At 38.8% G+C, this 13,552-nt stretch overlaps 1 protein-coding gene across 2 annotated transcripts in view; it reads right to left on the bottom strand.

Annotated features, from left to right (window-relative positions):
- Positions 1-13,552, bottom strand: part of PIWIL2 (piwi like RNA-mediated gene silencing 2) — a 73,562-nt gene that overhangs the window by 27,607 nt on the left and 32,403 nt on the right. For both annotated transcript variants that reach the window (XM_059393027.1, XM_059393038.1), the window contains exon 19: positions 12,927-13,032. In XM_059393027.1, coding sequence (XP_059249010.1) covers positions 12,927-13,032 — 106 coding nt within the window. The remainder of the gene's footprint in view (positions 1-12,926; positions 13,033-13,552) is intronic.

The following is a 13,552-nucleotide window of genomic DNA, read 5'->3' as shown; positions in this document are numbered from 1 at the left end:
CTCATTTTCATGAAATTTGAGAGAGAGAATGAGCACATTGTCCCTTCCAATGTTCTTTCTTTCTTTCTTTTCTATTCTCTTTACTCCCCTTCTGAGAATCATGCTCTATTTATGTTGGTATGATTAAATGGTATCCCACAGATCTCTGAGTCTCTATTCATTTTCTTCATTCCTTTTTCTTCCTTTTCCTCACACTGGATAATCTCAATTGACCTATCTTTAAGACTGCTGGTTATTTCTTCCACCTAGTCAAATCTGATACTAAACTCCTCCAGTGAAATTTTCATTTATTATATTTTATTTTTTAAAAAGATTTTATTTATTTATTTGACAGAGATCACAAGGAGGCAGAGAGGCAGGAAGAGGGAGAGGGAGAAGCAGGCTCCCCACTGAGCGGAGAGCCTGATGTGGGGCTTGATCCCAGGACCCTGGGTTAATGACCTGAGCCGAAGTCAGAGCCTTTAACCCACTAAGCCACCCAGGTGTCCCCATTTATGACATTGTACAACTCCAGAATTTCTGTATGGTTCTTAAAATTTTTAAAAACATCTTGTTTTCGATATATAATTCGTATACCATATAATTCACCAACTTAAAGTATAAAATTCAATTATTTTTAGTATATTTATAAATATGTACAATACCACATTTAGTACATTCACAGATAAGTACAACATCACTACCCTATTCACCTTTCTGTCCTCTCAGGCCTAAGCAAATCTGGTCTACCTTCTGTCTCTCTAGATTTCCCTCTCCTACACATTTTTTATAAATGGGCTCCGTGGTCTTCTGTGACTGGCTTCTTTCACAAGGTGTAACATTTTCAAGATTCAAGGATTGCATGCTATTTTTGTCTCAGCTGTTTCACATTTTTTTTCTTTCCCCTTTTTTTTTTAAGATTTTATTTAATTATTTGACAGGCAGAGATCACAAGTAGGCAGAGAGGCAGGCAGAGAGAGAGAGGAGGAAGTAGGCTCCCTGCAGAGCAGAGTCAGATGTGGGGCTCTTTCCCAGGACCCTTGGATCATGACCTGAGCCAAAGGCAGAGGCTTTAACCCACCAAGCCACCCAGGCACCCCTTTCTTTCTTCTTTTAAAAAAATTTTTATTGTTTTATTTTTTTTCATCTTGATAGTTAATATACTTATTATTATTTAAGGCCTGATCTAGAAATTACTAGCAACATAGATCTTCAGCAAATCTAAGTGTAATATAAATTATTACTTTCATCTTTTACTCAACAATTCAAGGACCAGCATTAGAATTAGAATTGCATTTACTTCTTCTTAATATATGTACTACTGTCATTAATTTGAAATTTATACACATACACAAATACATACCCATTCACGAATTATACTATTTTAGATAGTATGTATTCATTCAAATTTATCCCATATTTGCCACTTTTATTCCTGTAACTACTTCTATGTTTCTCTCTAGGATAATTTGCCTTCTAGATGCAGAATGCCATTTATTATCTTCCTTCACTGTGAGTTTGCCAGTGACAAAGTCTATCAATTTTTTGTTTGTCATGGAATATCTTTATTTTTACCTTATTAGAAGTTATTTTTCTTTGATACTAGATTCTACATTGTCAGCTCTTATCTTTTCTCTCTTAAAGAATCTTTTTTAATCTCTGCACCCAGTATGGGGTTCAAACTCACAACCCTGAGATTAAGAGTTCCCAAAGCTATTATTTTATTACCTGTGGTTTACACTCTTTCTTTTGACAAGTTAGCTATTGGTCCATTTGTTGCTCTTTCAAGGTAACCTTTTATATTCCTGACTAGTCTTAAGGGGTGTGTGTGTGTGTGTGTGTGTGTCCGTCCAATAGTTTTATTTATTATAATGTAACTCTTTTCAGAAATTTCTTCTGTTCTATACCCTCTTTAACTTCCTTCTGGGCCAATTATGCATATATTATATTTTAACCCCATACCTCCCATGTTTTTGTACCTCAATGCTTCAGTTATTTTTTATCTTTCAGTTGACTTTTTACTTCCTCGATTAAGTCTAAACTACTGTTACCCATTTTTTTTTTAAAGATTTTATTTATTTGACAGACAGAGATCACAAGTAGGCAAAGAGGCAGGCAGATAGAGAGTGAGAGAAGGAAGCAGGCTCCCTGCTGAGCAGAGAGCCCGACGTGGGACTAGATCCCAGGACCCTGAGATCATGACCTGAGCCGAAGGCAGCGGCTTAACCCACTGAGCCACCCAGGCGCCCACTGTTACCCATTTTTATGCATAGAGCTCTGTTTCCCCAAAATTTGTATGTTAAAGTTCAACCCCCTAGTATCCCAGAATAGGACTGTATTTGGAAATAGTGCCTTTAAAAAGAGGTTATTAGGTTGAAATGAGGTCACCAGGGTAGGGTGACCTACCTACCTAAATATGACTTGTGTCTTTGTAAGAAGAGGACACAGATACACACAGGATGAAGACCGTACGACAGAGAGAAGACAGTCATCTACAAGACAAGAAGAGAGGCCTCAGGAGAATCCAGCTCTGCCAACACCATGATTTTGGACTTCTCATCCTCCAGAACTGTGAGGAAATAAATCTTTTTGCTGTTAAGCCACCGGGTCTATGGTACGTTATGGCAGTCCTAGAAACCTAATACAACCATCCATTGAGCATTTAATTTTGGTTGGCATAAATTTCAGTTCTAGAAATTCCAGCTTTTTCTTTATAGTTCCCAATTCTTTGCTAAAATTCATAATGTCTTTTATCTCTTTAAACACATTAAGTGTAGCTATTTTTTAATTTTTTTAGAAGGGGGTAGAGAGAGAGGTGGGAAGAGAGAAGGAGAGAGAGAATCTTAAGCAGGCTCCATGCTCAGCACAGCCTGATGCAGGGTTTGACCTCACAACCCTGAGATCATGACCTGGGCTGAAATCAAGAGTCCAATGTTTAATCAATTGAGTCACCTAGGTACCCCAAGTGTAGCAATTTTAAAACATGTCTGATTACTCAATTATCTGAATCTTACGTGGACCAGAATCAATTATCTGGTTTTTTTGGTTGGTTGTTTTTAGTTCCTTCATTTTCTCTCCTTGTGTTATTAGTTACTATTTACTGACTGGTAGGCAATGTGGAAACATTTGGATGCCTAACATGTTACCCTTCCTCAAAGAATTTATATTTGCTCTGACAAGTGGGTCATGAAACTAGCAGTAGAGTTCACATAAATTCATATTCAGGGACTGACATGATTCAGAGTCAGTCTACGTATGGTTCTTCTTTACTCCTAATCTGTACCCTTTTAGATTCACAACCAGAAGAATGGGAAGTATACTCAGGACCACAGCTTTGGGGAACCTGGTCTCCTGTTTTTGATCCTTAGAGGCTTTCAAAAGTGCTAAAGCTTTTCAACATTTTAGCTGCCACTTTCAGAATTAGCATATGGCCCTAGGCTCTAGGCCCTAGCCAACCATATCTTGGCTTTCTTACTCTTTTTTCTTCATTAAGTCTTCAATTAAACGCAATTAGATTTTACATACACTCATGTATGCATCTGCATATATGTCTGTCGATTTATATATGTATGAATGCATATATGTGTGTATATAACTATACCTACCCATACATGCACGTGTGTAAACATGTACATGTGTATATACAATATATAATAATATATAATATATTCCTTTCTCAGAATAGTATGCTAAACATAGAATTTATAAATAGTGTTAGTAGAAATCAGGTGAAGCCTGGAATGATATTTCAATACAGAGAAGACTTAAGTTTGTTTCTTCCAGGAGTCTGTAGTATTAGCGCTCTGAGAAACTAGGGAACACTAATATACTGACTGGGTCATTGTATCTGATTGCGGAAATAGTAATAATTCAAAGATGAGCTGTAGTTTGCTCTAAGGGTTTACATACCACTCCCTCACACTTATTCCTATGATGTAGCTCTTTAGGGCACCAAACCAAAATGTTGGAGGTTTCCTAGTGTCATCTACACTTAGTGAGTTCTAGGCTCTAATCACCGTCCATCTAGAAACTGCAAGACTGTCAAAAGTACTCCTCAAGGGGCACCTGGGTAGCTCAGTGGGTTAAAGCCTCTGCCTTCGGCTCAGGTCATGATCCCAGGGTCCTGGGATTGAGCCCCATGTTGGGCTCTCTGCTCTGAGGGGAGCCTGCTTTCTCCTCTCTCTCTCTGCCTGCCTCTCTGCCTGCTTGTGATCTCTGTCAAATAAATAAATAAAATATTAAAAAAAAAAAAGTACTCCTCAGGAAATTGAAAGGGAAAGAAAGGACCTTGAAAAACCTGCTTCTCCATAAAAGTAACAAGTACAATGCAAAAATGGTTAAAACCAAACTTCTTGGAATTGTGGATACTAACTGGAGGTTTGCAACAATCTGAGGAACATTTACCCAATGAAACCAGCTGACTCTCACAAGCTTTATGGTGTTTTAACTTGCTCTAACTCACATCCTCCTTTCTCTGCAGTAGCTGCAACAAACATCTGTAGCCTCACTACTATGATAATTGTGAAAATAATGTAGCAGTCACTGAAAGGGGCAGAACAAGGCATTTAAAGAAATATCTGTCCAGTCAGTAACTGATCACTAAGCTAACCAAGGGGAAAAATTTTCAATGCTACCCATAATCTAGATTACGGAGATTATAGAATCAGGCCAGGAAAACCGTCAAAGAATAATAATTCCTGGGAGTGGAGATTTAATTTGAAGAGTTGTCACGTTATATTAAAAATGTCTAGTTTTCAATAAAAGCCTATGAGACACACCAAGAAATAGTAAAATACGGCTCACTCACAAAAAAATAGTCAACAGAAACTACCTGATAACCCAGTTGATAACTTTACTGAACAAGGACTTTAAACCAGTATTTTAAATACTGTTCAAAGAACTAAGGAAAACCACATCTTAAGAATTGGAAATGTCTCACCAAATAGACCATCAATAAAGAGACAAGTTATAACCAAGAACCAAATAGAAATTTTGGAGTTAGAAAGTGCAATAACTAGAATGACAAATCACACTAGAGGGGCTTAACGGCAGATTTGATCAGGCAGAAGAAATAATCCATGAACTAGGAGATAGGTCCCCTGAGATTATCCGGTACAAGAAAGAAGGAAAAAGAAAAAAAAATGAACAGAGCCTCTGAGAGAGTAAGATGCCATTACACATACCAAATACAAATAACTGGAGTCTCAGTAGGACAGATGAGAGAGAAAGGGTCAAAAAGAAAGCTGAAGAAATAGTAGACCCCAAATTTACTAAACTTGGTGAAAAATTTAACTTATCCAAGAAGCCTAAGGAATACAAAGTAGGAAAAACTCAAATTTGATCTGCAACATCAGTTACTCCCTGGGACTTCAGCCTGCTGGCCCCTCTGGAGATTTTGAACTTGCCACCTTCCATAAATTATGTGAGTCAATTCCTTAAAAATAAATCTCTCTCTGCATGCATGAATGCACATGCACACTCACATATACACACACACACACTCCTGACTCTGTTTCTTTTTTTTAAGATTTTATTTATTTATTTGACACAGAGAGATCACAACTAGGCAGAGAGGCAGGCAGAGAGAGAGGAGGAAGCAGGCTCCTCGCTGAGCAGAGAGCCCAATGTGGGGCTCGATCCCAGAACTCTGGGATCATAACCTGAGCCAAATAACCTACTGAGCCACCCAGGCACCCCCTGACTCTGTTTCTTTAGAGAACCCTAATACAGAATTAGCACACAAAAAGAGGAAGAGAATAAAACTGTATAAGAACAAAGTTTTTATACATTACTGAAATTAATTTGGTATTACTATGAATAAGGTTTTTATAAATTAATATACAAAAAAAGCATCTGATAAAACCCAACACACTTTCAACATAAAAATGCTCATCACCTGTCCAAAAAAAAAAAAAAAAAAGAGAGAGAGAGAGAGCAAGAAATGCTCATCAAATTAGGAATAGAAAAAAAAGAAACTTCCTTAACATAAGAAAGCATCTGCCTTCTGCTCGGGTCATAATCCAAGGGTCCTGGGTTCGAGCCCCACATGGGGCTCCCTGCTCAGTGGAAGGCTGCTTCTCCCTCTCTCCCATTCCCCCTGCCTGTATTCCCTCTCCAACTGTGTCTCTCTCTGTCAAATAAATAAATGGAAATCTTTTTTTTTTTTTTAAGATTTCTATTTATTTATTTGACAGAGAGAGATCGCAAGTAGGCAGAGAGGTAGGCAGAGAGAGAGAGGGAAGCAGGCTCCCTGCTGAGCAGAGAGCCCGATTCGGGACTCTATCCCAGGACCCTGAGATCATGACCTGAGCCGAAGGCAGCAGCTTAACCCACTGAGCCACCCAGGCGCCCCATAAATAAATAAAACCTTAAAAAAAAAAAACCGAGAAAGCAAATTTATGGAAAACTCACAGCTAACATATACTTAATAGTGAAAGACTTAAAATTATTCTCCTACAAACATCAAGAATAAAATAGGATGCCTGGTTTTTTTTTTTTTTAAAGATTTTATTTATTTATTTGTCATAGAGAGAGAAGCAAGAACAAGCACAGGCAGAGTGGCAGGCAGAGGCAGAGGGAGAAGTAGGCTCCCCGCCAAGCAAGGAGCCCAATATGGGACTTGATCCCAGGACTCTGGGATCATGACCTGAGCCGAAGGCAGCCGCTTAACTAACTGAGCCACCCAGGAGTCCCAGGATGCCTGTTTTTATCGTTGCTGTCAGTGTTGTACTGGAAATTCCAACCAGAGTAACTGTGCAAGAAAAAGAAATGACAGACATCCAAATTGGAGGGGTACCTGAGTGGCTGACTCAGTTAGTTAAGCATCTGACTCTTGGTTTGGGCTCAGGTCATGATCTTAGGATCACGGGACAAAGCCTTGTATTGAGCTTCATGCTCAGCTCAAAGGCTGCTTGGGATTCTCTCGCTTTACCTCTTCTCCACCCCTCTGCCTCTCCCCCTGGCTCATGTGAGCGTTTTTTCTCTCTGAAACAAACAAATAAATAAAATGTTATAAAAAAAAATGTAAAGTATCCAAGTTGAAAAGGAAGAAGTATAATTTGTTTATTTGGAGATTCCCTGATTCCATGAATAGAAAATTCCAAGAATTTTTGAAACAAGAAAAAGCCCTAAACCTAACAAACTCAAAAAAGTGGTAAGGTTAAAGATTAATACATACAAACCAGTTATGTTTCTGTATACCAGCAATGGACAATTCAAAAATGAAATTAAGGGAACAATTACATTTACAATTGCATCTAAAACAGTAAAATTCCTAGGAATAAATTTAAACAAGGAGGTAAAATATTTATATATGGAAACTATAAAATGTTGCTGAAAGCAATTAAAGACGACCTAAAAAAATAGAAAAAATATTCTCCGTCTATATATTATAAGACTAAATATTATTAAGATGGCAACACCTGCAAAGCAATCTACAAATCCAATGCAATCCTTATCAAAATTCCAATGGCTTTTTTTTTCAGAAATGGAAATTTCATATGAAATTCTAAGGGGCCCTGAACAGCTAAAACAATATTCAAAAAAAGAAAACAAATCTGGAAGACTCACACTTCCAGATTTCAAAACTAACTATAAAAAGAAACAGTAATCAAAACAGTCTTGTACTGACATTAAGAATGACAGACATACATGGACAAAAGAAAAACAGATAAATTGGACTTCATAAAAATTTAAAATTTTTATGCATCAAATTAACATTATCAAGAAAGTGAAAACATTCCACAAAATGGGACAAAATATTCGCAAATCATTTATCAGACAAGCATTCTGTATCCAAAATATGTAAAAAACTTCACAATTTAACAACAAAAAGACAAATAACTCAATTAAGAAATGGGGGGGGAGGGACGCCTGGGTGGCTCAGTTGGTTAAGCAGCTGCCTTCGGCTCAGGTCATGATCCCAGCGTCCTGGGATCGAGTCCCACATCGGGCACCTTGCTCCGCAGGGAGCCTGCTTCTCCCTCTGACTCTGCCTGCCACTCTGCCTGTGCTCGCTCTTGCTCTCTCTCTCTCTCTCTCTCTGACAAATAAATAAATAAATAAGAAATGGGGGGGGGGATGGGGAAAAGGGGCACTTGGGTGGCTCAGTCAGTTAAACTTCTGCCTTGGCTCAGGTCATCATCCTGGGGTCCTGGGATTGAGCCCAGAATCGGGCTCCCTGCTCAGCAGGGAGTCTGCTTCTCCCTCTGTCCCTCACCCCACTCAGGCTCTCTGTCTCTCTCTCTCAAATAAATAAATTCTTTAAAAAAATGGGGAAAATATCTGAAAGGACTTCTTCAAAGAAGATATACAAATAGACAATAAGCATATGAAAAAGATGTTCGACATCGTTCCTTATTAAGGAAATGCAAGTTAAAATCACAATGAGTTACCACTTCACAGTGGCTACAATTAAAAATGGAAAACAAAGTCTTGGCAGGAATTGGGGAAATTGGGAAATTCTATACATTGCCGGCAGGAATGAAAATGGTGTGGCCACTGTGGGAAACAATTTGCTGGTTCCTCAAAAAGTTAAACACAGAATTACCTTATGGTCCATCAATTTCAATGCAAAGAGGTACTCAAACGAATACATATATAAACATATTTATAGCAGTATTCACAATAGTCACAAGGTAGAAAAAGTCCGAATATCCATCAATAATGGATGGATTAACCAACTGCAGAATACACACACAATGGAATATCATTCATCCATAAAAAAGAACAGTGATATATACAACTTGCATGAGCCCTAAAAACATGCTCAACAAAAAAAGCAACACATAAAAGGTCACATATTTTATGATTATTTCTATAAAATGTATCCAAAATCAGTAAATCCGTAGGGACAGAAAAGCAGAGTAAACATTACCAGTAAATACAGTAAATGGGGAATAATTACCTCCCTCCCAAATCAAAAAGACGTTGGACCTGGCAAGTAGATATTTTGCTGTGCTTGCTTGAGGTGAAACCTGGGTCCATTAAATGAACAGATACAGGAAGATTGCAGCAATGCAGAAATGGATTGAATCTAGACATTTCTCTTGCACACTCTGAAGTGCAGAAAGCCACCAAGAATTGTTCTGCCTGACAAGAGGAGATAACAGAGAATGCAGATGGCTCTGGGATAGATTTCCTAAAGGGAAGGCCCTGCACATAGGTGGCAAGTTAGACTAGCCTGGTAGCTCCAGGAGGCAAGAAATACTTCCTGACATAAATAGACATCTACTGTGGACTAGGCTATGCATACCTCCTGGTAGATATAAATGCTCAAAACACCAAAAAAAAAAGATCTACAACAAAAGATATTGTATCAATTTTGACTGACAACCCACATTTCCTCAGATCGAAGAACACATTTTCATCCTCAGAGTAACAGTTTGATAGCGAACAGAATGGACAACTGAAACTTTTTTTTTTTTGGTCTAAAATGCAGGGAATAAAGGCATGAGGGTTGACTGGCAAGATTTCATGAGTGTGTACAGACACTCAACATGAACAGGACCCAGAGGATGTCTCTCCCTTTCTCTGGGGGATCCAGAGAACAGAGGATGGAGAAAGATGCTGGTATAACAATACTTTTTTGTTTCCCTCACATGACCTCAACACTTTTCTTCCTACTGGTTCTCAGACCAGAACTGCAATTGCAGATGCCCAAACTGGGATAAAGGGTATATCCGTTCTCTAGGGCTGCATAACAAAGTACACTAACTGAGTGGCTTCAACAACAGATAGGTATTGTTTCACAGGGGTGGAGGCTAGAAGCCTGAGATCGGGGTGTTGGCAGGGTTGGTTTCTTCTGAGGGGTATGAGGGACAATCTGTTCCATGACTCCTTCTTAGCCTCTGGTGGCCTCAGGTGTTCCTTGGCTTCTAGATGGCGATCTCCCTGTGTCCTCACATCGTCTTTCCTCTACGTGTATCTGCCCCTGCGTTCAAATCTCCTCTTTTCATAAGGACACAGTCATATTAGATTAGGGAACATTCTAATGGCCTCATCTTAACTCCATCATCCATAAAGGCCTTATTTCCAAATACAGTCACATTCACTACTACTATGTGTTAGAATGTCAGTAACTTTTGTGTGTCGGGGAGGGTATAATTCAATCTACAACAATCTCTAAGCAAAAAACTGTAACTATACTTTTAAACCTTTGTGATGAAATTCCCAAGGGCCTGATGGGGTAGATCATGCTTTCACCCCTCTAACAAAATTGAGGTTCACAGGAAATGCAGCTAAAATCCCTAGTGGTCAAGAGAGTTCACTAATTCTGTACCTGTGTAGCCCTCCCTATATGAATGGGAGTGGACTAAGGGGGAAAGCACCTACCATGCTAGAATTGCTATCAGCAACCTACACCAGCACAGGGGCCAAACCTAACATTCCTTCCAAAGGAAGAAAAGTTAAGGTATAAATGGAAAGAAGGAAGAATGGTAGCTGAGGATAAAGGAATGAATCAACAGTTATGCAATGAGGGAAATCCAGTATTACATTCATTGGTATCTCAAAGCACGCCTTGAACAAGAAGTAATAATATTGCCTGTAGCTTAAGTGTACCACATGCCTGAAAAAGTACAGCCACGTTGCTGAGACTGTTCTTGCTTTTAGAACCTGAGAATGACAATGAAAGCCTGCAAACTTAAGTGGCATAGTTCTGGGAGATATTTTGGTCATGTAATAGGACAATGAACCGGAATAATTACTCATGCCTGAGTGGAGCTGTAGTAATGCCTCAGTATCTTCTGATTCATATTTCAGGTTGTATTTACTACCATACTGTAATGTGATGGGACACTAACCTTGTTGGTTAAGAATCAGTTCTATTACTTAAACAAGTATTATAGTAATACTGATGTTGATAGTCAAGTATATTTGGAGACTTGGTTAATGCTTCTTCAGGATGTAATACTGATGCAAGAATGAATGCCCTGAGAAAGAACTGGATAAGTTAACCATCAGAGAAATTGTATGCTCAAGAGTTCTGCACAAATTTAGTGGAAGGAATAAACAGTGGCAAATCCAAGGGGAAAATGTACTAAATTAGTATAAACAAATGAAAATGTATGTAACAGTTTTATAGGCAGATCCATTATTTAAATCTATCCTATCCCCACACCGGCTCCTCCAAATATTAGGCATATTCATACTGAGACTACTGGGCAAATGGAATGCAGTGAAAGTGATACTGCATGACTTTGCAGGGTATGGTATAAAGGCAACGTGATTTCCACCTGGCTCTAGTTTCTTGGACTACTCACACCTTGAACTGTGTCCCACCACGCTGTGAGGAAGCCCAAACTAACTCATGTGGAAAGACCACATGAGGGGCACCTGGATGGCTCAGTCGTTAAGCGTCTGTCTTCGGCTCAGGTCATGATCTCAGGGTCCTGGAACTGAGCCCCACATTGGGCTCCCTGCTCAAAGGGAGACCTCACTCCTCCTGCTTGTGTTCCCTCTCTCACTGTGTCTCTCTGTGTCAAATAAACAAAATCACACACACACACACACACACACACACACACACACACACACACAAAAGAAAGAAAGAAAACAAAAGAAAAGAAAAAAGACCATATGAAGAGTCACCAGAGCCCACTGCACTTCTTGACTTCGGAATCATAAATGCTCACTGTATGTCACTAAGTTTTAGGGTAAACTTGTTACATGGCCATCAATAACCAAGCAGTGCTCAAGTAATTCACAGCCCAGAGAAAGATAAATAAGGATACAATGAACTAATATAAGGCAAAATGCAATAGCCACTACACAGAAGGTAAAGAAGGGGACTTGGAATAAAATAAACAAAGGAAAAAAGAGGCCTTGGAAGAGGAAGGAGCATAAAGAAATAAGTCTAAGGGATGGAGCACTGGGGCAGTGGGGGGGGGGGGACGGAAAAATCTTCAAAGAAGGAATCTTTGAAAATCTAGCACCTAACAGAAGAGCTTGAAGGGAAATAGTGCCAACAACAAGAAAAAGGAAGGTGTGGTAAGACTTCGTGACAAGGTAGTATATATATAGGTCTCCTTAGAGACAAAATTCAACTTTTTTTTTTTTTACATGATCACAAATACTGAAAGAATATTAAACTATTTGAAGGACAGTGTAGGAAACAGTCTAAAAAGAAATAAGATGGCATTCTATTGACTGTGATCATACGAAATAATTAAATTTCTTGCTGTTACTCTCCATGCAAAGGGCTAACTCTGACCCTAAGACATGAAAACCACTTATCAGCACTTCCTTTGATGTAGTGGCCAAGGTAAAACCCAGTACTTTGCTTGCTCATTGTGCCAGACCCAGTATCAGTTTAATGACAGCAATTCTCCACGGTTAGCATTCCTGAGAGTTCTAGGGGTGATTTACAGGGAGGCATTTGTCTTGAACTGAAATGAAAAGTACCTAGTAATAGCCATAAAAAGCTGAGTAAATTCATAAGCTGCTTTAATTGCTGAAATTTACCCCCACTTTCCTGATAAGGGCATGAAAATTATGTCTACAGACATCAAGCTGACAAACTGGGAATAATCATTACTTACCAAACAAAATCAAAGTATTTATCTCTGGTACAAGCAGAAGCCTGAAAGCAGTCCCTTTGAGATACCTTTGCCAATCGCCAAAGTTGCCAATGACTAACTTTTCAGTCTGTTTAGGAGATACCTTTAATTTGGGACCCCTCCCACTAAGTCAGACTTCCTCTTAAAATGGTCAGATAGGCAGTCCTTAAAAACCCCCAACTTTACAAAATTTCTGTTCTGGGACACCTGAGTGGCTCAATCAGTAAGCGTCTACCTTCAGTTCAGGTCATGATCCCAGGGTCCTACTCAGTGGGGAGGCCTGCTTCTCTCACTCCCTACCACTCCCCATGCTTGTGCTCACTCTCCCTATCAAATAAATAAAATCGTCAAAAAAATAAAGAAATAAAATAAAATTTCTGCTCTCCTCACCTCATAAAACTTTTTTAAGGAGCCCACCAGGCACAGCTTCAGGCTATCCACAATCTCCTGATGAGGCATCTGGAATACCACTCGTGAATACCATTTTGTGAGAGTGCTGGGGAAGAGGCAGTAAGAGAGAGACAGATGAACACACACTCACAGAGGAAGGTCCACAATCTGAATGTCAGTACACACAGGCTCCTCTATGCACCAATACAAATACCTAGTAAATGCATTTGTGTTACAGGTAAAAACACATGGCAATACAGGGAAAAATATATGCCACATATAGAATGTAAAAATATAGACATAATTGTGGTATTTGCTACAAAACCACTTCCAGCTGAAAAAAATTAACCACCTAGATAACCACCAACAGAAGACTAAATAGTGCTCTAGCATACAATAAATTCCATGCAGCACTTAAGAAGAATTGGTTGAGATTTATTTGTATGGACATGATGAAATGTCAGCAATATATAATTTAAGTACATAAAACAAGCTAAGGTATAGTATACACATTAATATGCCATTTTGTATACATATATACACCACCTATATGTGTTACTATGTGCATAAATGAAAATATAGAAGTATACATACATCAAAATTTTGGTGATAGTTACTAAAAGATG

Source organism: Mustela nigripes, chromosome 1 (genome assembly GCF_022355385.1).
Source record: "Mustela nigripes isolate SB6536 chromosome 1, MUSNIG.SB6536, whole genome shotgun sequence".
Classification (NCBI taxonomy): domain Eukaryota; kingdom Metazoa; phylum Chordata; class Mammalia; order Carnivora; family Mustelidae; genus Mustela; species Mustela nigripes.
Note: the sequence above shows the minus strand (reverse complement) of the source record. Positions and strands in the feature narration are given on the sequence as shown.